At 39.2% G+C, this 24,472-nt stretch overlaps 1 protein-coding gene across 4 annotated transcripts; it reads left to right on the forward strand.

Moving 5' to 3' along the window:
* The first annotated feature begins 6,197 nt into the window (after positions 1-6,197).
* Positions 6,198-24,250, forward strand: LOC132176348 (uncharacterized). 4 transcript variants are annotated; one of them, XR_009439509.1, is made up of 7 exons: positions 6,198-7,075; positions 12,623-12,862; positions 20,044-20,133; positions 21,041-21,190; positions 21,345-21,469; positions 22,135-22,334; positions 22,871-22,958. XR_009439509.1 is itself a non-coding variant. In XM_059588527.1 (7 exons), exons 1-7 carry the CDS (start codon positions 6,515-6,517, stop codon positions 24,110-24,112), a joined length of 1,422 nt encoding a protein of 473 aa, XP_059444510.1. In that variant the 5' UTR covers positions 6,198-6,514; the 3' UTR covers positions 24,113-24,250. The 4 variants fall into 4 exon arrangements, 2 of the variants coding, with proteins under 2 accessions (XP_059444510.1, XP_059444511.1); XR_009439510.1 differs by having other exon boundaries at positions 22,144-22,334; XM_059588527.1 differs by lacking the exon at positions 22,135-22,334 and adding an exon at positions 23,987-24,250 and having other exon boundaries at positions 22,871-23,000.
* Positions 24,251-24,472: the final 222 nt, after the last annotated feature.

Genomic DNA, 24,472 nt, shown 5'->3' on the forward strand with positions numbered 1-24,472 from the left:
TTAATCAACTAATCATTACATATTTACATAGCACAAGCCTTAGTTTGATCCCCAAGAATACTGTAATAGAATTCTAAGTTTAGAACTTTTTGAAATTGTCACAGTTTGGGAGCCTCAAAACAACATAAGTTACATAACTTGCACAAATATTTGGCAGTTTTCCAGTTCTAGGAAAACCCAATACGAAATTTTCTGAAAAAAAATAAATAAATAAATCCCAAAGGACAAAGCATATGAAACAGAAAGGAATTTGCGTTAGCTCGATTTTCTCATCAACCAAAAAGAGGGTTAGACAAAGTGTAAATAGATATTTAGGCAAAGAGATAGAAAACAAAGAGAGATTATGTTACCCGCTGAGAAAGGAATTTAGGTTGGTAGTCTTCGAACTCAATCTGGAATACTGATACAATCAACCGTAGAGGGGCTCAAAAACGAACCTCAAATGGCGAAGAAGGAAGACCAGGAGATTATACAGCGTCAATCACCGGCGGAATCGCCGGGAATCGGTCGTCGGTGAGGAAATCGGTCGACGACGAGACACACGACCAGACTCGTTTGTGGCCTGTTCAGTTTTTTCTTTGGTTTTTTCTGATGAGTCTTCTCTCCACGGCTGGGAGAGAAATCAAAAGGAAACAAAGAAAAAAGAGAGAAAAATTACCGCTGTGGCTGTGGGTTCTTCATCGGTGTACAGTGGCTGTGGGTTTCAATTTGGGTCTCTTGTGCAGATTCACGGAGAGAGGGCTTGTTTCAACAAAAATCCAGTGTACTTAGTTATGAGAATAACTTATATTGCGAGGGGAGTTTTGTGCAACCAATAAAAAAGTGACATCTAAGCTAAATTTATTAAAATTTAGATACACCAAATTATAAATAAAAATTAATTGAAAAACAAAATTGAAGAGGTAGCTGGCTAGCCAGCCCTCCCCCACTTGGGGTGGCCGGCCGCCACCTCCAGACCATGGGGTAGCCGCGCAGCCCGGCAGCCACCCAAATACTCTTAATAAGTCGAGTCAAGTTGACTCTTATATTTAATTTATTTATTTTTATTTTAAATTTAAACTTTAAGTACTGTTAAACGGTTCAAGAAGTTAGCTTGCATACGAGCATTTGTTTAGTCAAGCTAGTCGAGTATGGAGCCTGAGTCAAGATAACAAGACACTTAGTTTCGAAGAGAGAGAATATGCATCATTTTATAATAAGATGATGCTATTAGGAAAAAAAAAATTATCAATTTTTAATATTAATATGAGCAACTATGTGAACAATTACTAATTTAAGTCTTATATAAGCTACTCACGAGCCTAACCGAGCTTACTTCGTTTAATATTTGAGCCAGTATTTATGTCCACGAAACGCCTCATTTATTAATTAAGTCGAGCACTATCCAAGCTTTATACTAGTCGATCCCGAGCTCGCTTGCGAACGACTTGTTCGTTTAACACCCCTAGAGCCATCGAGGGATTGGAGTGGGTATTTGGACAGTTGGACATCGAGTTTCATCAAAAATAAAAGAGAAAAGTTATATTTACCATTTTTTTTTTCAAAAATTGATTTGTAAGTGATGTCATCATCTCATGAGATAATGACACATTTCGTAAAATAATAAATCTTATGGGATGGTAACACATCACTTGAGAATTAATTTTTTAGGAAAATTAGTGTAGCATTTATCAAAGTAAAAATCATGAGGAGATCAAGAATATATACACTTAATAATAAGGCAAAAATGCTGGTACGCTAGAAACCATAAGCAGGGTAAATGTGATGCATGGGTCTTTACAAACACAATTTGTAGTGTTTCATCAAAGCGCCATATAAAATTGGACGAAATCTCTAAAGAATGTTAGACGAAAATCTTTTCACATTCTACCTTAATTAGCCATTAAAAAAGATACAAAAAATAATCATAAAAAATAAAAAAAGAAGGAAGATAGAAGAAATTCGAAATTCAGCACTCTAGTGTTGAAGATGACAAACTTTTCGGTAGCATAAAGAACCATTAACGTGTACAAACCCGGCTGGAATAAAGAATCAATTTAGCTTGACGACGACGACGAATGTGCTAGGAACTTTCCCTCATAAGTTACAATTGATTCAAATATTGGTTGATACTATCAAATCGGTGATAATATATAGTTTAAATGTGCAATTTTATTTTATTAAATTAAACATTTTCATACCTACTTTGTAATAATTCTTTCATTTTACAAGTAGTTGTAGAGTATTATGTAATTACTAAATTTTAAGTTTAAAAGAAGTATTAATTCAATGAAATGAACAAGAGGAGACGGATGGGGAGAGCTTGAGTCCGAAAGTTGGGTTTTCTCCCGATCCTCAAGAAGTAGCTCAATCGGTTGTGGACCATGCCTCATAAAGCGGAGGTCACTAATTCGAATCTCCCTTCCCCTTCCCTTGTGTGAACATGTCAAAAAAAAAAAAAAAGTTGGGTTCTCATCCAATTCGGCCAATAGTATTTTTTTCCTTTGTTTTTTTGTTTTTTTTTTTGGCTTAATGTTAGCATTTTTAATCATGGATTTTATTTCCATGATTATGAGGGGCTAATCTTTTAGCTAGGGCTATGGGTGAAACTTAATATTATTATTTTGTGTTCTTGAGACCCTGTTCAATATTTTTCATAGATTAATGATTGTTGGGAATGATTTTAATTTGCAATCGATTCAATGTTGACGAGATGTTTTTGATTCATTACCATTTTTGTTTATATCAAATGATTATTTTTTGTTTAATTTGTTATGATTCGAATTTATATTGAATGCTTAATTTCTTTTAACATGAAATTGAGATCAAATTTTGAATCAAACTCATGCTCAATCTACTTTATTTTTAATTAGTAATTTATCGTTAAACCTTCCAATTAGGAGAGTTGATTCTCTACTTAGTTAAATTAAAACTGTCTCAAGAATTCTTAATAGAATATTATGTGGATCCTTGAAGACCTAGTGATTTTTCTCATTCATTTTTCATTTGCTCTATTTTAATTAATTTAATTTTGTTATTCTAATCACTCTATTGCTCCACTCTTAGTGGAAAACAAAAACCAAATCATTTTATTTTTCTTTGCACGATAATATAAATTTTACTTGAATATCTACCATTCCCTATGAATCGACCTCGGTCTTACCAAGAATTTTATTACTTGCAATAGCATGTACTTGGGTTTGGCACTTAGCATTGTAAAATAATTGTGAGATATAAATGTGGTATATTATGTATATCATTACTCTTACCATAAATAAATTTTCTAACAATCTTGGGGAAGAAAGTCAATCACCCACTAATCATCATCACTTTCATAGTTTTGTAAGAGTGAGTCTAGTCCGGTGCTTATATGCTTTTATGAGCATTTTTTTCTATTTATATATTTTGTCCTCTATTGTCGCTCAAAATAACAAGGTCAATCCCTCCGGGTCAAAATAGAACAGTAAAAGGTAGGCTTTCAAGCCATGGAATGAGCAATTACTATCTTATACGCTTCCTTACCCAATGACCTGTGTTTTAGAAAAGCAATTGTTGCAAATTCTGGTGGAAATTTTGTTATTTGTCTTTGATTACGTACCTTCAACTCCATGTTTAGTTCCTAATTATGAATGATATCCTCAGAGAAGGCAGGCCATGAATCTCAGGTATTCTGCTTTCATTGCAGACTGAAATGCCTCCCAGTAAACAACTCAAACAACAAGGTAAAAGCATTGCTAGATTTTCAAAGACTTTAAGACATTCATAATGAAGATAGGGATGCAGGCTGCATAAAAAGCTACTTTCTCCCGGAAGCATGTAAATGCAATGTATGCAACGCAGTGGTGCCGTCAATGGAAACAGCAATGGCTACTTCACCCCCAGCCCGCAATTCCTCCAGGTGGGGGGAAACTTGTACCAAAACTAAATTTAGAATGCTCTATTAACTATGATGCGAAGGGATCATAGTCTAGTCGTGGAAAGGGCAAAGGCTCATGCTTGTTAGCGTTGAGGGTGTTTAGGGCTTTGATGCCTCGTGGGTGTTGGGTTGGTGAGCGTTTTGGGTTGGTTGGGTTGAGGGTGTTCTTCCTGTTTTTGGGGTTTTGCTTATGAGAGCTCATTTGTATATATACTTAGGGGCATCTTACGCTTACATTACTTATGAAAAGATATTATACCAAAACTATATATGATTAACTAATCCAATAAATTTGTTAACACGATTCTTCCCCTACTACATTAACATACTCAATTGACATAATATTGGGGTTTCCTCTTGATATCATCATCCTATATCACCATTAATGTGACTAGCTTTTATTGAAATGGAGTAATTATCAAAACTAATGAGTCAACCTCAATCACATGCCTTCAATGTAACATAAATTAGGCAATTATATATTCCTTTTTGTTAAATCAATACTTATCTCAAAAACTTAAGCGGATAGAAAAATGTAAATTTGATAATTTAATCAATACTTTAACACTCCCTCTTATAAGTAGGCTTAAACTCCCTTTTAATAAGTGAAGCACAATACGTGGAATATTTAATTTTGAATGGAGAGTGAATTGAAAGTTCGATCTTAGGACTTTTGGCTTTAATACCTTGTTAAATTACCAATTATCTCAAAAGCTTTAAAAGATGGGGGATGATAAGATCCTAAAATATCCTCATAATATCCTCCCTTAATGTTTTTCATAATCATAATGATTGTATATCATTACAATCTCCTTAACTTAGGTATTATTATATAATAATTATTTTTTTTGAATAAGTTGTAACATTCTCTATAAAATGACGTAGATGTCGTATGACAATTCAATGAGTAAAAACATCAAGTATTTTATGCAACAATTAGAGGTTGATCCAATCAAAATGATTAATTAGAAGTTCAATCCCCTCGAATTGATTGATTTATCCCTTTAGTTACCATATTTTATGATTTTCAATCGATTTCAACCATTATATTCTTATCATAATCGGCTAGCCATTGGTTCCTCTCTCTCTCTCCCTCTCCCTCTTCTCTCTGTTGCAAATTTGGAAGCCTTTGATAGAATGGAAGAGAGAATTGGTGAAAATCAATGTAGAGAATTGTCGAATACCAATGCAATTAATGAATAAAAAATAAAAAAAAGCATGTTTCAATCTCAAAGGTAGATCGATAGGGAGGGGAAAATAGTAGGAAGTGATTTGGAAATGATTATGGAAAGAATGAAGACTCTGGGCTAGGGAAGAAATGGAAAAGTGTGGAGACGAGAATTGGGCTAGGGCCAAAAGGGGGAATAAAAGGTTGCAGAGAAGGGGGAATATCATTATGCAGGGGCGAAATAATCTTACACGAATGTAATGGCGGTGGTTGAGCACATTGAGTATCCTTAATTGGAATTGCTGAGGTTTTGAAAATCTTAGGACACTTCGACATCTTTGTCGGATGGTAAAAAAAAAGAAGCCTAGATTTTTGTTTTAGATGGAAACAAAAATCAAACAACCTTTGTTTCAATCATTGAGGAACAAAAAATGATTCGAAGGTATGCTGATTGTGAATCCTATCGGGGAGGAGGGGGAGTGATTTTCTTATGAAAGGATGCTAAGGAGGAGGTGGAAGCACGGTTGAGCCCGGAGGAATTGAGGACTGTATTTATGAGGTAGAAACACGTGTCACAAAAGAGAGAAATATGCAACTACTAAAGGAATTTACAACGGAGGAAATTTAGTAGCTTTTTCTCAGGTGCAACCTCTAAAGCTCCTGGACCAGACAGCTTTGCTGGATGTTTCTACCAAAAGAGGTTTGCTACAATGCATTAATCCCCCCACCCATCTCCCCACCATCTTCTCTCTTTAACATCTTGATTTTTTTTAAAAGCTTTATAATTATGATTTTTTTTTTTTTGATGATGATATAAATTATAGCTATATTGCTCTTATCTTAAATGTCAAACTTTCTTTAAACGTTTTGTAAGTTACATAATCTTTGTAAGGATAAAAGATGAACAAAAATAGTCTTTCTAGCATTACTATTAAAGGATTAGCAATTTTCGTATTACTTTCTTATGAAAATGAAAATAAATGCGAATGGGGCAGCTTAAATCTCATTGGCCGTTACCGTATCTAAGTTCACCAGCCGTGACGCCTGCATTCCCTGCAATAAAATCTCTATCCTCCGAGCCACAGTATTTACCGCTAACGTGGCGTCGACACCAATCACGTGCGCATTGTGCAACCGGCGTGCGTAGGCTATCAAGCCTATCATCTCCTACACAAACTCCTCTCTCTCTACTTTGTCTCTTTCTGCAACGCCTGCCATACCATTTTCTCCGTTTAAACCTCAGATTCTCCCTATCCCTAATTCACGCTTTCAAATTCTGGAGAAATCTAAACCCTAATTTCAGCCCCCAAATTTTACCATTCCTGTGAGCTCTGTTACTCAAAAACCCTAAATCGAAGCCCTAAACCCACTGTTTCGAAAATCAATTTTAGCTTGGATGAAGAGGGTGTGAGCGACCAAAGAGCAGGGAAAAGGTTGTAATTCTTCGACTAATGTCGGTGGAGAGGTCGTTCGAGGCATGGGAGGAGGTGCAGCGGCACGGTCTGGACTTGGCGGACCGGCTCGCGCAGGGCTTCACGGGCTTGATCCAGTCTCACATGAGCCCTCCGTCGTTTCCGTGGCCCAATCCCCAGAACTCGAAGCTTTTCGACCTTGAATTCCCGAGTCAGACTTTCGGGAGAAGAGATTTCGGATTGGCGACCGATAGCTCGGGGATAAACGGAGTGTCGGCGATTCTAGATATCGGGAATAGGATAGGGCAGGCCGGGGCGGACTTTGGGGCGGGCTTGAATGGGTTAGTTCAGCAGTTTTTCAGGAGGCTGCCGGTGCCGTTTCGGCCAGAGGAGAACGCCGTGGCGGTGGTGCGGGTGGATGTTGAGGGGAGTAGGCTGAGGAGTGATGTGGGTGCGACTGCGCAAGGAGACATTGGGTCGTTATCGGCTCGGCTGAGGGACTTGGGATTTGCGGAGAATGATAGCGGTGCTGATGGGTCGCTTGATGATGAAGTTGCTGGGTTTAATCTGAGGACGGCAGGACTTCTGGGTAGACCGCAGGTAAGAGTTTTTGAAACTATTTACATGAATTCATTCATCATTTTGTGCAATGGTTGTGCTTGTGACATTTTCAAGTGCTAATAGCCAATAGAAATTAGAAGTTTTATATTGATATAATGCTGGTGAAGGTATTGGATATCATGGAAATGATCAAGTGAGATAGATTAGGCAGCTCTTAAGTGGATTTGGCGAGGAAGAAAGTAGTTGATTACGTGCTTTTAGTGGTGTATGTCACAATTCGTTTCCTTCGGTTGTAGTGTCTCACAATCAAGCCTACTGTAGTTTCTGGACCTTCCACTTTGCAATTTGCAATGTAAAATGTCAATCTTTGCTAATTGACAGAAATGTTGCTTTAAGATAAGAAATTAGCCATGGTGTTGCGAGCATCAACCGGAAGACTGACCTTTATAGGCCTTGAACAATAACTTAAGCCAACTCCAAACTTCTTTACTTTAGACCTGCTCCATCCAATCTTCAATCATGATTGGATGCAATGAAGTGACAGACCTGTAAATCGGAATAGGTGTTTCCTTTATGATTTTTTTTTTTCTCCTTTCTTGTTCTCTTTTCTCCTTCTATTTAGGTGCTTTCTCTGCACTTTTTGATATATACTACATTACTTATTAATTTTTTTTAAAATTTTTTTATTTATTATTATTATTTTTTTTTATAAATAATCAATTTTTATTAAAAGCGAAAAGGGGTGCAACCCAAGTACACAACGCATCACAAGAAAAACAAAAATAGTGATGCAAAATGGGAATGAGGGTTTAAGAGTGCTAGTTACAATTCTCGGGTTTCTAGCTATCTGATTAGGTGTTTACTGGATTGGTTCTATTTTGACCGAAGTCTAACCTAACATGGTTTTTAAATTGGACAGTCTTTTCCCTAAAAGGTTTTGGCCTACCAAGAAAGTATTCTACTGTCTGAACCTCACGTGTTGTAATAGTGAGTTCAATGTTTGATTCATGGTGCTTGGAGTTTTTAATTTACTACGCGTGGTTCCCTAGAGTGTCTGAATCTCTTTGTGTGTGCCGATTCTAGCAATCCAGTCCGCCGGAACTCCTCAGAATCTGCTGGGAGGAGGCACGACAACGACTGTGGAGAAGTTACCTCTGTTGACAGAGGACAACATGCTGGTCGCTTGGTCTCCTGGAGAGATAAACCAGGACAGAGTAAAGGTTAGTGAAGATTGGGTAATTTGGGGTCTCCAACTATGGTGGGCTTGCCTGTAGTGTGCTCCCCTCTTGATTGTGACTTCACTAGCATTTGCCATGGGTCCTCTGATTTGGTTGAGACAGGGAATGAGATCCAGAGTATTGGTAATCTTGACAGGCATGCTCCTCTAAATTCTTATGCGCCTATTTCAGAGGGTGTGTCGGGTTACTCAGATTGGGTAGTTCAGTGTGCAAATGAGATTTATTCCATTGTGGGGATATCGTATGTGAGTCATAAACTGCAATTGCTGGCCCTTTTGACTTTTCCTGGAGGGGGAACGCCGAAATAATGCAATGGTAGCCAACTCGGGCAGCGGTACAAAGGGTAAGAGGGAGGTCAGGAATTTGGAGTGTTTAGTGAATTATGATGCTAGAGGTTCTAGCTCTAGTCGTGGCAATAGGAAGGGGAGGGGTACCACAGTAATTTTATGAAGCCAAGAATTATTTCTTGGAATGTAAGAGGGTTGAACAAGAGGGATAAACGATTGAGGGTGAGTAATTGGCTTAGAGATTGGAAGGCAGATATTGTATGCTTTCAAGAAACCAAACTTAAGGGTATGTCTTGCAACATTGTACGCAGTTTATGGGGTTGGAGTCATGTGGACTGGTGTTGTTTGGATTCTAATGGGGCCTCGGGGGGTATCCTGATCATGTGGGATAATAGGGTGGTGGAAAAGATAGAAGAATGTGTAGGGGTTTACACTTTGGCTGTGACTTTTAGGAATGTGGTGGATCACTCAATTTGGGCATTTGCAGGTGTGTGGTCCGAACTCTAATAGGGATAGAAGGTTTCTTTGGGATGAGTTGGCAGGTGTTCTAAGTTTGTGGAATTTGCCATGGTGCTTAGGGGGAGATTTCAATGTAACTCGATTCCCTAGTGAAAGATCAGGTACAGTTCACCTGGATTATGCTATGATGGAGTTCTCAGATTTTATTTCTGAACAAGGGTTGATGGATCTTCCTCTTGCGGGGGGCTCCTTTACTTGGTCGATTTCTCATGATCCTCCCATGTGGTCAAGGATAGATCGCTTTCTTGTGTCCCCAGAGTTGGAAGCCTGGTTTTCGGGGGTTATGCAGGAGCGATTGTCGCGCCTTTGTTCGGATCATTTCCCAATTCTTCTTGACACGGGGGATGTGTCTAGGGGGGAGAAGGCTGTTCAAGTTTGAGAATATGTGGCTTAAAGCGGAAGGGTTTGTGGCTCTTGTGAAACAATGGTGGGAGTCCTATGCTTTCCAAGGTACGCCTAGCTTTGTTTTTGCTCGCAAGCTCAAGCCTTTGAAGCTAGATTTGAAGAGGTGGAATGAGGAGGTGTTTGGCAACATAGGAACGAATAAGAGAATTCTCCTTGAAGATCTCCGGGGGTTTGATTTGCATGAAGAAAGTAGGGCATTGGATGATGAGGAGTTAGTGAGGAAGGTGGAGGTGGTTTGAGAATTAGAGAAGTGTATTCTTATGGAAGAAGTGAGTTGGAGGCAGAAATCGAGGGTGTTGTGGTTGAAGGAAGGTGATAAGTGCACTAAATTCTTTCACTCCATAGCCAACTCTAATAGAAGGCATAATGCTATTGATACACTTATGATTGGAGAGAACCCTTCTTCTAATCAGACAGAGATCAGTGAGCACATTGTAGAGTTCTATCAAAAGCTCTTTTCTGAGCAATGTAGGTGGAGGCCGAGGGTGGATGGTATATCCTTGGACTCCATTTCGGAGGTTGAGGCTGGATGGTTGGAGAGAGACTTTGAAGAGGAAGAGGTTAGGAAGGTAGTGTCTAAGATGAACGGCGACAAGGCGTCGGGTCTCGATGGGTTTTCTATGGACTTCTTCCAAGTTTGTTGGGATGTTCTGAGGGTGGACATTATGAAGGTGTTTGGGGATTTTCATGCAAGAGGGATGTTCGAAAGAGCCTCAATGCTTCCTTTATTTCGCTTATTCCGAAGATGCTAGGTGCTATTGACCTCAAAGATTTTCGCTCGATTAGCCTGGTGGGAGGTATTTACAAAATCATTGCGAAGGTGTTAGCAAACAAATTGAAGATAATGTTGGATAAAATTATCTCCAAATCGCAGAGTGCCTTCATTAAGGGTAGGCAAATTCTAGATCCTATTTTGATTTCTAAGAATGCCTTGATAGTAGGTTGAGGTCGGGGGAGCCAAGGGTGATCTGTAAGATGGATCTAGAAAAAGCTTATGATTATGTGAATTGGGATTTTCTGTTATATTTGCTTAGGAGGTGTGGTTTCAGGGGGAATGGTGCTCTTGGATAGAACATTGCATTTCTTCGGCGCGTTTTTCGATTCTGGTTAATGGTTCCCCTAATGGTTTTTATAGTAGCTCTAGGGGATTGAGACAAGGGGACCCTCTTTCTCCGTTGTTGTTTGTCTTCGTGATGGAGGTTCTGAGCAAGATGATCTCAGTGTCGGCGCACGGGGGACTGCTAGAAGGATTCACAGTTGGTAATGCTTCTTTCTCACATCTTCTGTTTGCCGATGACACTTTGATCTTTTGCAATGCTATGCTCAGCCGGTTGTGTTATTTGTGGAGCGTGTTTTTGCTGTTTGAAGCTGCTTCTGGGTTGAAGGTAAACCTAGCTAAGTTTGTTTTAATTTCGGTGGGGAATGTGGAGCAAGTGGGTACGTTAGCCGGCATTTTAGAATGCGGGGTTGCTTCTTTGGCAGTAAAGTATCTTGGTCTTCCGTTGGGAGCCTCTTATAAGGCCAAGCATATTTGAGATGGTGTTATTGAGGAGTTAGAATACAGGTTGGCTAGCTGGAAAAAGGATGTATTTACTGAAGGGTGGTAGGGTCACCCTTATCAAGAGCACCCTGGCTAATTTGCCCACTTATTATTTGTTTCTCTTCCCTATCCCGGTGAAAGTTGCTAAGCACATCGAGAAGCTACAACGCCAATTTCTATGGGGTGGTATAGGCGAAGAGTTCAAGTTTCACTTGGTAAATTGGACGAAGGTTTGCACTCCAATCAAGGAGGGAGGGTTGGGTATCAAAAATTTAATGGTGTTCAACCGTGCACTTTTAGGGAAATGGTTGTGGCGCTATGGGATTGAGAGAGATGCTTGGTGGAGAGTGGCGGTAGATTTGAAGTGTGGGAGCTTATGGGGCAGGTGGTGCTCTCTTGAGGCTGGAGGAGCTTATGGGTTGGGGTTGTGGAAGAATATCAAGAAAGGGTGGGAGACTCTCAAAGGCTTTACTAGACATGTGGTGGGGGATGGAACGGGGATTAGCTTTTGGCATGACTTGTGGTGTGGTGATTCGGTTCTCAAGGTAGTCTTTCCAGTTTTATATGGAATTGCTTGTGAGAAGAATGCTTCAGTTGCGGCTAATATGGAGATGTTGGGAGGTTCAAATCAGTGGAATGTGAGTTTCACTAGAGAGGCACATGATTGGGAGTTGGAAGTCTTTGCGTCCTTTCTACAGGTGTTGCATTTTGTCAGAGTGAGACAAGGGTGTGGAGATAGATTGTGGTGGATTTCTTCCAAAAGAGGTCTATTCAAGGTTAAGGCCCTCTTTTATTCTTTGGCTTGCAATGAGGGTAGGAGATTCCCTTGGAAGAGTGTGTGGCGGACGCAAGCTCCTCCGAGAGCGGCTTTTTTTGTTTGGTTGGCGGCTCTAGGCAAAATTCTGATCTTGGATAATCTCAGGAAGCGTCATGTCATTGTGATAAACAGGTGTTGCATGTGCAACAGGAGGGAGGAGGCGGTAGATCATCTCTTTCTTCATTGTGAGGTTGCTTCTACTCTGTGGTATGCCATCTTTAGTCGCTTTGGGATGGTCTGGGTGATGCCTAGACGGGTATTTGATATGGTAGCCTGTTGTTGGTCTTCTGGGAGGCGGAGGAGTGTTGTGGTGTGGAAAAAGGTGCCTACGTATCTTTTTTGGTGTTTATGGCCGGAAATGAATAATAGGTGCTTTGAGGATTTTGAGAGATCTTTGGAGGACATTTTATCCTCTTGTTTTCACACTTTGTATCTTTGGACTGTGGCACATCTGTCCCCGTTATCGATTAGTTATGATGATTTCCTTGCTCGCTTTTCTTTTTCTAGTTAGGTGATCCTTTTGTATATTCCCCGTGTACCTTGGGACGTCTTACGCTTTTAATTAGACTGGTTATTACTTATCAAAAAAATTAGATATCTTACAACTAGATCCCCACTTCAAAAGTTTGTTTGTTTGTTGTATCTCATTTGTGAGCTTTTTATCTGATGTACAGTAGGAGGGATGCATGCAAATATTGTTCAATTTGATCACCGTATTTTTTAGTTTTAAAATATTGTGAATGGTTCATTTTTTATTTTATTTTTTGTTTGTTGATGCAGGGGATCATTAATATTACATCGACCTATGACAGCAGAACACACGACGTAGAAAGTTCTTTGGTTGCAAGGGGAGATTTATGGAGAGTAGAGGCGTCACAGGGCAGCTCTACATCTGGAAATCAGAATTCATCTCTCTTCCTCGTCCAACTTGGTCCAGTACTCTTTGTTCGTGATTCAACGCTTCTTTTGCCAGTCCATTTGTCAAAGCAGCATTTACTTTGGTATGGATACGACAGGAAGGTATGATGACCTTTAGTGTCCTACATTATTTTATTATATGGATGACTCAATTCATCAATTATATTTGAACAAGGTCACACAAACTTCATGCTAAAATGCTGTCTTGTGGAGATTTAATGAGAAACAGCCTCCTGAGATATCCAGAGTTGTCAGCTTTTTGTAGTTCCTTCCCAAATGATTCAAATACTCCCAGAGCTTTCAACCTACTTTCTTTATGTTTTGTTTTAAGACTTATGGAGTGCATAAGTAACTGCATAAGAAGGCATATAAATATATAAGCAACAAGTTTGAAAGTCTGTGACAGGGTAGAGGATAAGTTAATATGCTTGGGATTTGTATTGCTAAGCTCTCTATACCTACTACAGGATAAAGCTGAATTCCATATTCTGAGATCATATGACTGGATTGTTGCCTTCTAGAGTGTCTCCCCTTCCTCATTTTTGGATTTTCCTGATTTATTAAAATTTTAGATTGTAATTTTTAGTTGGACCTCTTGTATACAACCTGTGACTTGATTCTAACAAAATATTTATTCCTTACTACAAAACATACTTTAAAGTGACATTTGTTTGTTGTATTATTTTTTTTTATTGTAATTTTTTTTTTGAAGTTTTAGTATGAGGCTGCTTGCAGTTAAGGATTGCTTCTATCATGTGATAATGGATTATCCTTCACATGGTTTTCAATGAGAAACTGCTTGACCCATTGGTTTTGGTTTTTTTTTTTTTGGCCATAACAATTGTTTGGCCCATCGGTTAGAAGCTTCTGGAAGGAGGATTTTGGAAGGAAAATATCCATCCAGTGACGAAAAATTTCTTTTCCCCTTCTCTGTTAGGTTTACTTGGCCTAGGAATTGAACTTTATTTGATATGAAGTACTTGAGTATGACTTCCTATTTGCTAGTTCCTGTTGCATGTCGGACAATACTACAACCACTGACAAAGGGATAGATAAATAATTGCAGCCATGAATCTGTATGTCTGCTAATCTTTTTTTTATCCATGTATATGTTCAGACATTCTTCAATGTTGCCAAATATGCCATTCTCGATTAACTTCTTAATGATGCCTTGTCTAATATACTCGGCATTTACATTAGGTGGCCCTCTTTGTGGTTTGATATGTTATCCTTTATTATAATATAGAATTTTTCTATCCCTTTGTCATTTGCATTAGGGTGGCAATTTTGTCACTTTGTGGGTGTCTACTTTTTTGCTTTCTCTATGGTTTTGACTTCCATGGTGATAAGGTGATAGTGTAAAATGATATTAAATCTGGTATGCCTTCAAATATTCAGAGCAATTTGCCCAAATGCTCCCTGTCTATGATCATAATATGCTATATGTCTATGTTCCATGCCAGAAGAAGACATGTTATCCTGATTCAACAATATCATTCAATTCCTTCTTTCCACCAAAGATTTTTGCCAGAATTGTTATGGTAGCATGTCCTATTTGGAGTTGGCAGTGTATGAGAGTTAATCAAATGAAAATGGCCTAGCTAGACTGAATGACCTCTAAAAGCATTACATGTCTTGCAAATGACAATATATAATCTGTTATTTGGAGATGCAAAAATGGCTTGTGCCCACTTTATAACTGAGAAACTTCTAACAACCAGCTACCTCCAGCTCTGCGTATAAGTTTTCCTTGTTTCTCTCATGGTATGACCTGCTTGTTAAAGAAATCGAGGGCTTGGAAGTGGGCATTCTTCATCTTATTGTTCCATAGTTTGGTTTGGTTTTGAAATCAAACATTGTGATACATCCATGCAATTCATTAGCTGTAGAAACTGAATCTTTCCTGGTACTTGACATGCCATAGCTTGTAAAATTTGTCCGTGTCAGAATGACAGATATGAAATGTTATTTAACCTGTTGGACTATGTTCCCCAACTTCTTACGAGTTTTCCTTGGTTTCTTTCATTGTATGACCTGCTTGTCAAAGAACTTCAAGGCTTGCGTTTATTTTTGATAAGTAGAAATAATACGCTTTTAATGATATTTTGCTTATTTATCAAAAAAAAAAAAAAAAAATTATATTGAAAAAAAAAGGGTTGTAGCCTTAGTACACGGAAAGTATATAAGAGGTCACAAAAAGAAAGGAAATAGAAAACCAAGATATAAAATATCGTGAAATGCGGAAGAAGAAACACCTCCTATTGCAAGCTAAGCTCCTTATCACAAGATTTGGTTTGTTTGTGAATGGTCAAACATTGTAATACGTCCATGGCGGTAAAATTTTGGAATTTTTACTGGAACCTGATGTGGCCAGCTGGTAAAATTTGTTCATGCCAAGTGGCAGATTTGATATTTCGATAAATTTGTTGGACTTTCTTGCTTAACTTCTGTTAACTAGCCTTTGGTCAAGCCCAAGTCCCATCCCTGTTTTTATGATTATGATGATACTAGTTGACATGTCCATGGCTCCTCTTCTTTAATAACCTTCATAACCTAGTACACCTTGTGGCATCTGTTTAAATGGATTCATACTTCTACAGAAGATTTAGAAAGAATGAGGATGTATGATTGATTAATAGTTTCTCCGCACTTTTAATGCAATTAAACCACCTCTTGTTGTCTGGAGCTTAAAATTCTAAGTTGCCACAATGAAAAGAAAAGAAAAAAAAAAGAATATGAAAAAGCTAAGAAAAGAGCGCTAACTGTAACTTCATGTGAACGTTTTTTGATAAGTAATTGAGATATCAATAAAAGCGTAAAGCCCCCATGTACATAGGAAGTATACAAGAGAGAAAAAAAAAAAAATTGGAAACACAAGTCTTTCTCTCTCTAGACGAGAGACTCTCACTCTAGAATTCTCCTAGTTTTCTCTATTTCCTCTCTAGCGGAGGCGCGTGCAGGCGCGTTTCCGCTAGACCTAGGTTCGGGATTGTGGGATGCGTTTGCAATGGACAGGATGGAGCGAAGATTTGTTGTGGAAGCTAAATCGTTCTCCTTTTTGGCGAAAGCGGGCAAGCCTGAGTTGCGCTTGGAAGAAAAGAGAAAAGGGTTCTCTGGCTCTTTTTCTCTGAGCCTCCGATGTTCCGATTGGCTGGCGGACATGGTGGAGGAGGCGCTAAAATCTCACGGGTCGGAGTTCTTCGCCAAATCATTTCGGGAGGATGAGATGATTTTGAAGATCCATAAGGGCTGCAATAAGGCCGGTCGGTTCTTAGTGGCCGGGGTCTTTGCTGATGGTGTTCGGAAAGGGGTGATTTGGCTCCCTGAGGGCCGTGAAGGTTGGGGTTGGCGCTGCTTTGTGGATGAACTACGGAAATTTTTGGTGTTTCTCGCAGCGAAGACGAAGGGTTTAGGGGGTCTACCGAATGCTATTTCGAATCGGTCCTATGCGGCGGTGCTGTCCGAGGATTCTGGTGATGTGAAGCCGGTTGGCGCTCAGTTTCCGATGGTGGGCTGTCCTGAGTTGGTTAAGGGTGGTGGCGGCGATCCAGCGAGGAAGTTGATTAGGGTTGTGCGCTCGTTGAAGGCGTATCTGAATAATCTTAGGGCTGATGTGATTCGGGTCTTCTCTATCGGACTGGGCTTTAAGCCCAATTCTTGGTTTGAAGGCTCTTGGGTTCCTGGTCGTTGGAAGAAGCTTCTTGCGAAGCCTGGGCCTGTTCTGGACCGGGCCTGCTTTAGGACGGGCCTGAAGCCTAAACTTATTGTTGGGTTTAGGCGGAGAGTTGGACGCAAGTCTGCTTCTGGGATTCGTGCGGGTCTTGGGTCTGCCCAATCGGAGCAGTCGTCGTCGCTGCTCGTTTCTGCCTCGCCGATGTTCAATCCGGGGTCTTTTCCGGCGACTTCTGTGGTCTCTAACGCAGTGGTTCCCGCGGGTGCGGCTGCTCATGTGATGTCGAGTTTGGGTTCTTCGTCGGAGGGTATTGGGTTTGCTTCGTCGGCAGGTTCTGAGTTTGCTTTGTCGGCGGTTTCTGGGTCGACCTCGCCGGTGACATCTCCGGTGATTCCTTCATCTGCTGAGGCTCCTGGGTTGTCAGTGCAAGACATAGCTCTGGGCAGTGATGATTATCTGTCTCACAGGGAGACAGGGGCTGCGATAGCTAAGCGGGGGGACAGAGCCTCGGATTTTAAGCGAGTGTCTCCTGTTCATGCCGGCTTCCAGCCAGCCCATGCCGGTGACCCTCCTTCTGTCCCTCTTACCTCAGCCCTTTCCTCGTCTGCTGATTCTTCCGCAGGTGTGATAGTGGCTGAGGCTGAGGAGGTTTCTGTCCCTCTTTCCTCGCCGACACTCACCTCTGATGCCATTGTTGATTCTGGTCTGAACAAATCACAAAAATGGCTGATTGCGTCTTTTCGAGAAGTGGTTAAGGACGATGTCACGCATATGGCAATACTGAAGGACTTGGAGGTGTCTTTTCGTCAGGCAAGCAAGGAAGCTCGTGAGGTGTTGTCCCCTGAGGAGGAACAGAATTTGGCGTCTATGAAGAAAGAAATTGAGAGGTTTTTAGGAGGACGTGTCTCGGTCCCGCCCTCTTCTACACTATCATCTGGGCAGATGGTTCTGCCGGAAAATCATGATGCAAATTCTGCAGGGGCGTTAGCTTTGGGAGCGAGGTTACGCATGTCTCTGGGCAGTGGGGTTCCTATATATAAGCAAATATTGAGATACTACCGGAGAGCTAAGAAAGAAAGAGGAATTCGGGTGAATGATTCTCTTCTTCTTGAGGCGGTGGAATCTTTTAGTGCTCCGCAGATACATTACCCACCAGTTGCAGGGTTTGTTGCTCAGGCTTCTTCAGAGGTTGCACACGGTCAGGTGGCTATAAGAAAGCCTGATTCTAAGAACTCTAATCCAATGAGGGGCTTTCTACGGCGAGGGTTTCTTAACCAAAGTCCGAAAGAGATAAGGGAGTCTCAGTCTTCATCGCATGTGGCTATTAAGGATGATGAAGTAGTGGGTGACAACTCTTCAGTCTTGGAGGAAGCCTTCAAGTTTGGGGAGCTGCCCCCCGATCCCCTTGATTGGGAGTTGGGTTGCGGTGAAGAGGAGGATCCATATTCAGCGGATTTTCTCCAGGTTATGGACGTCGCCCGGCCTAGGGCTAAAGGAAAAAGGCCTAGGAATAAAAGCAAAAGAGAGCTGTTTAATTTAGAAAGCTCTGTTAACTATGGCAATGCTAGTGCGTCGTCCAGGAGAAGGAAGGGCAGGATTATAGTGTCATAGTCTTTTGTGAAGGGATGAGGGTGTTTGGTTAGTGGGCTTTGCGTTGGTGTGTTTGTTTGAGGGTTTTTGGGTGGTTGTTTGGTTTTTTTGGGTGGGTGTGCTGGGGTTTTGCTTTGGGTTCGCTTTGGCCCCCTTTGTATACTTCGTGTGTAATTAGGGGCGCTTCTCGCTTTTCTCTTTCTTTAATAAAACTTCTTATTACTTATCAAAAAAAAGTATACAAGAGAAACCACATAACTAGTAGGAGCAAAAAGAAAAAGAAAATCATGGTAACTAATCACTACATGATAAACATAAGCAGCTGTCCAAAGATACAAAATATTGAAAAATAAATACTTAAATCTCCTTTAAAGTCCTCTCGTGGTCCTTAAAACTTCTCTAATTTCTTTCCTTTCATAGACACCACAAAGGCACGAAGGTCTTCCGTAGCACTCCGAGTGTTATCGGCAGTCCACCAACAAGCGTACAAATCAAATACTTGTCTAGGCATAACCCAAGGCAACCCAAATTGACTGAGAAAAACATTCCAAATGGCCCAAACAACCTCATAATGAAAAAGAAAATGGTCCACGAACTCGCCATCCCCTTTGCACATACAATACCTATCAACCACAATGATGCGCTGCTTCTAGAGATTGTCCATGGTAAGGATCTTTCTTAGGGCCATTACACAAAAAGGCCACCCTCAATAGAACCTTAGTCCACCAAACACTTTTCCAAGGGAAAAAGACAATCATAACAACCCTCCTTAGTCGCTCTCTTGTATACTACCTGTATACTTGGGTTGGGCCCCTCTGCGCTCTTTAATGCATTATTACTTATAAAAAAAAAAGACAATCATAACAACCCATGACACTGTAGAAAGATTTAACACCAAACAAACCCTTTTTGGATAGGGCCCACCACAACTTTTCCTCCCCTTCCCGTCTCATTATTGCTAAATACAACATTTTGAAGAACGAGGCAAAGGCTTCTACCTCCCAATCATTCGCCATTCTAGTAAAGCTCATGTTCCACTGAATGGCACTCCAAATAATTTCACGAGTAGTGATAGAAGCATCTTTTATGCTAGAAATACCAAATAAAATTGGAAAAGGGCTTCCTTAAGGATTGTATCCCCATATCAAGGATCATGCCAGAATCTAACTTTGGATCCATCTCCCACCTAAAATCTAGTATGACTACAAAACTTTCCCCAACCCCTCCTAATATTCTTTCAAAAATGCACCCCATATGCTCCGATGGGCTCACTGGAATACCACCCTCCCCATGAACTTCCATATTTGGAGTCCACCACCACTCTCCACCAAGCCTCTCTCTAAAGCCCATAACGCCAAAGTCATTTACCGAAGAGAGTATGATTGAACCTCAACAATTTACACTGTAGCGGTGGAATTTGGAAGGCAATTCCTTTGTGTATAATGTGGTGTACTTTTGAGGGGTGAAATGAGTTGATGCTGCTGAAGCTTTTGTTCTTGAGTTCTCTCTACTATATATATAACTATATTTTAACAAGGAGTTTTTTGAAATTTTTTGTTGGGTGTTTCTCTTGTATTCATCCTTTGTACTAGGGTTGCACCCCTTCTCACCTTTTTAATGCAATTTATTACTTCTAAAAAGGGGGAAAACATTATTTTATGTAATGTTACAACAGCCACCAAATCACCTCCTGCATAATGTGTGTGAAACTTGTATTCTTAACTAGAAATATGTTCTTTAAATGATGTTGGTCAGAACACTTGTATGAATCACTACTTCTTTCAAGTACAATGCATTTTGTGATACAGCAGTGCATCGTGTTGAAGCTGCCTTATCTCCAAGAACTTAAGTATTGGTGCCATGTATGATAATGATAGATTCAGTGGCATCCTGTTTCGTCTAATATTTCGTTGTTTTCCCTTCTATTTGTTACTCTATTGTAATTAGGTTTCATCTTAGATGCTTCTCCAGATTTTTCTCCCTTGGTTTGTACTTATATATTCATCTGTTTAATCTTCAGAACGGAATGCACTCACTTTGTCCAGCTGTGTGGTCAAAGCATAGAAGGTGGCTGTTAATGTCAATGCTCTGCCTCAATCCCTTAGCTTGTGTAAGTTTAATGACTTCTACGAGAACATTATAGTTTATATGTTCAAAATTTTCTATTTTTTGATGCCTTCTTCACAGGGCTAGATTTTGGACAGTTTAGCTGTTATTAATTTAATTTTCGATGGATTTATATGTTCAGTTCATTTTTCATTGAGGCTTCCTTTTTATTCATAGGACTTGGATGGTCCTGCTTTCTGGCTTGTCTTGCATCATTGAAATTGAGAGGGCCAGCAAAGATAATTTAGTTTTGCTCTGCATGATTGAACTCAAGACTCAACTCAACCTTACCCTACCATTACCACCTAAGCCAACTCGGGGGCTAGAATGAGAGTTCTGATAACTGAAAACAACCTTTCGTAGAATTTAGAATCAGTTAAGATAGAAAACAAAAGATGTACAGGCATTTATTAACGGGTCATAATTAACTTCTGAAGTCCTACAGTTCTACACAAATAGTCGAAGCAAATAAATTAGAAAAATGAGTAGATAAACTCTTTATGTGATATTAGAGATCAGGACAATAATTTAAGTATGCATTCACTTGGAAAATATGCTGGGTAATGTTATTGGAGAGCCAGTACTTAAAGTATTGATTGTGATGCTATCATATTTATTCTTTTGAAAATGAATATTTACCAACAATGATTTAATTACCTAGATTTCTTGAAGAGCCACTGCGTACCAAGTACTGATTGACTTAGTGAAGGCATGAATGAACTCCCTCATATTGTTTGAAAATCAATTTCTGCAGCTGTAGCTGTCTTGAGTAGTTATAGTGGTATTCTAATAATAAATGAAGATATGAGTAGAGTTGAAGAAACATGTCTTATTGTCAGCTTGTTGGGGTGAAGTTTCTGATCAATTTTCTTCTCCTCTCTCTCTCTCTCTCTCTCTCTCTCTCTCCCCAGTCATTTGTAGATTTACAATTTCCAAATGGGCAATTGACCTATGTATCTGGTGAGGGGCTTACTACAAGTGCTTTCCTACCTATTTGTGGGGGCCTTCTACAAGCTCAGGGTCAATATCCAGGAGAAATGAGATTCAGCTTTTCTTGCAAGGTGAGATTGCAAACTTGTAACAAGCTACAGAAAAATAATTCTTAGTGAAATTCTCTTCTCAATGAATCTAAAGTGTTCTGATACAATTCACTAGTAACTCTACATTGCCGTGTATGTGAATGAACCTAAGATTTACTTTTTTATTTTTTCCCAGAATAAGTGGGGAACGCGCATCACACCAATGGTTCAATGGCCTGACAAGTCATTTACATTTGGTCTTGCACAAGCTTTGGCTTGGCAGAGATCTGGTCTCATGGTGAGGCCAACCATCCAATTCAGGTGATTTACATGCATTGCCTCTTTTAAATTGAGGGTAAAAAAGGTAATTTAGTATTAGGCTAAAATGCATTAGCACCTCCGGATCTTTCATTGAATTGCACTACCAGGGCTAAACTAAATTTTAGTCAATTTTATACCTCTAAACTTTCAGGAAGGTGCAAGTCAACATTATTTGGATTTGTGTAATTTCCTGTCCTTATCACATGAGCCATCAGCAATTTGAACGGCAGACTAACAGCATGGTTGATTTGCACCATTTTATAAGTTTGAGAGTAAATCAACGAAATTTAGGTCAAGGGTGTTTTAGTGGAACTTAATGAATGTTCGGGGAGTTGTGAGTGCATTTTAGGCTATTATTTATTGATGGACAATGTGTAGTATGAAGGTTACTTTTCATGCTTTTCTTTCTTCAACAGTAAATATTTCTTATATGATTGTCCAAGGAAAATGTATTTCCATATAATATCCTACCTTAAGGTAAATTATAACAATCTCCCACGAGGTTTAGGGAAATATTAGGGGATTACCTTCTATTTTCAGAAAAAAAATTGTCCATTAAGATTCTTGATCCATATAATAGATACAGCATTATGAAATGGTTATGCTCACATGTGGTTAGAAATTGTGACACTGTAGTCTTTCTTAAAATAGATTTCCATCAAAAGTAATTTCAGGTGATGATTACTAACTGGACTGGTTAGATGACAAGGAAATCAGAAAAAATAGAAGTTATTCAATGTAAAAAATCTCTGTAGCTGGTGCAAGAGAGGAACAAGCAAAGATTGAAAGATTCCAGGTCATGATGTCTTCTTCAAGCATGAGTGTGCAAGAGCTAACCCAAGGGCAAGTTAGTCATATGAAAAAGGTGTTCACATATTTGCTCAAATATTTTTTTTTTATTATTCCGTTAGCAGTGTAAGCCATTAGCAGCCTCAGGGGTTATGTTTCTGAAAATAGAAGGTGAGTTCCTGTCATTTTCCTAAACCCAGAGGGAGGTTGGTGTAATTTATCCATCTAGCCTTTTGGTTAAGCCACGTCACATGAATACTCCTATCAAGATAATCTTAGATCCAAATGAGAGCCCTTTTGCTGATGCTCTACCAGAAAGAGATATAAAGCCGCAATTGGATGCAATTAAAAAAGAAATCCCACCTTTGGTTTCAAGCTACATGACGAACATAAAATCAGCCATGTTGTCATTTCCTGTCTTACATTGCAATTATGCTTATGTCTTCAGAATACATATTTCTCTTTTCCATTTTGGTTTGTTCGCTGCACAGTGATTATATATGTAGGCGGTTATCGCAAAATCATCAGTGGTATGCTTTGCTTCCATCTTGTATTGTTTTTGCTTGAAACTTTGGTGTTCACATGTTTCTTGTTAAACTTTACCATGGTCAGTTTATGCCCCACTTTTGGTGGAAGCAGTCCTGGGTTGCGGGCGGAACTTATTCATTCAGTGAAGGAGCAACTGAATTTGATATTTGGATGTGCATTCTTGACGCATCCTTCTGCATTTGCGTCTATCTCTGTAAGTCATGGCCTTCACAGTAGTTTGCTATCCATGTTGGTCAAGGGAATAGGATTTCACCTACCATTGCAAAAACTAAAACATGTACCACCTTCGCATCTCTGAAGTTTTACATAGTAAATTTGATTTAGTATTTGAAGAGAATAATTTTCATAAAATGAACATAGTGGTTAAATATATTATTGACAGGCAAAGTGATGGGCCTATAATGTTTTACTTAAAAAAAGAAAAAGAATAATAGTAATGTTTCTCAACAGTGATGTTGAGGTATGTACTATTAGGATCTTATGTGATGGTCTATAATCACCAATAAGATATCATCATGATTTCGGTAAAATATATTTCGTGCTACAAGTTTTTCTTTTCCTTGCTTATTATGTACTGATTTTGGAACTTGCTTAGGCCTATAGACCACACTTCCAATTCTTCTACTACATATTTGAATTGACTTATGTTGGATTTTTTGGTTCAGATTCCTTTTCTTTCACCTCTACTATTGAATAATTTGATTTCCTAAGCCATTTAGTACTTGCTTGCATAAGATATAAATCTTATAATGACATGATATTATTCCCTTAACTTATTAATTGAGAATATTTCTTGTTATTGAGACGGTGATGTAGTTTCTGTAGTAACAGTTCCTACCTGGTGTCTTGGAACATTTTCCATAAACGACCAGTTGTAACTTCATAGGATCATTGCTTTGATTCTTGGCTAAATGCGAGTCCTTTTGTCACCAAGGGGTAGCTCAATCAGCTGTAAACCACGTCTCATGAAGCGGAGGTCACGAGTTTGAATCTCCCCTCCCCCTTTCCTTGTGTGGACATGTCAAAAAAAAAAAAAAATGCGAGTCCTTTTTATTTTACTTCTCTGTGAACCTAATAAATTGGACCTTTAGTCAGTAATGATATTGTTCTTCAATTGTTCCATAAAAATATCCAGTATATTTGAATTTGATTTTTCCCCTTCTTTATATTTCTATGCAGCTTGGTAGGTCAAAGTGGAATGGAAATGTTGGGAATTCTGGGATAGTTGTGAGACTTGATACTCCTCTTTCCAGTGTTGGTCGACCTTCCCTCTCTGTTCAGATAAATTGTGGCATTGAATTTTAATTGTTTAACCCTGCATGATTTGCAATTGAAGTGTATATAGTCTCAAGCTCGAAAATCATACAATACCCACATGTGAATATTTGGATGTCGTTTTGGTCAATTACATCGATTTCCTCTGTTGTGTTCGGAACTCTTTAATATGTATGTCTGTCTTTTTGTTGTTTATTTGGTTTGAAGGTTTTTTTTTTTTTTTTTTTGGGATAAATAAATGAAATTCAATAAAAAGCACAAATGTGCTATTGAAGTACATAATAAGTAATACAAGAGAAACACATTCAGAAAAAGAAAAGAAAATCATGAAAGCTAGAAAAAGTAAAAGCAATCAATGGCAGCTATTCAACGATAGATGGTATTGAGAAA

The sequence above is a fragment of the Corylus avellana genome, chromosome ca3 (assembly GCF_901000735.1).
Source record: "Corylus avellana chromosome ca3, CavTom2PMs-1.0".
Taxonomy (NCBI): Eukaryota; Viridiplantae; Streptophyta; class Magnoliopsida; order Fagales; family Betulaceae; genus Corylus; species Corylus avellana.

Bases quoted from the DNA above. Each gene is read 5' to 3' on its own strand.
- LOC132176348 (XM_059588527.1), top strand. From the start codon at position 6,515: ATGTCGGTGGAGAGGTCGTTCGAGGCATGGGAGGAGGTGCAGCGGCAC. The intron at 12,863-20,043 runs GTATGATGACCT...TTTAATCTTCAG, and splicing joins GGTATGGATACGACAGGAAG to AACGGAATGCACTCACTTTG. The intron at 21,191-21,344 runs GTGAGATTGCAA...ATTTTTTCCCAG, and splicing joins GATTCAGCTTTTCTTGCAAG to AATAAGTGGGGAACGCGCAT.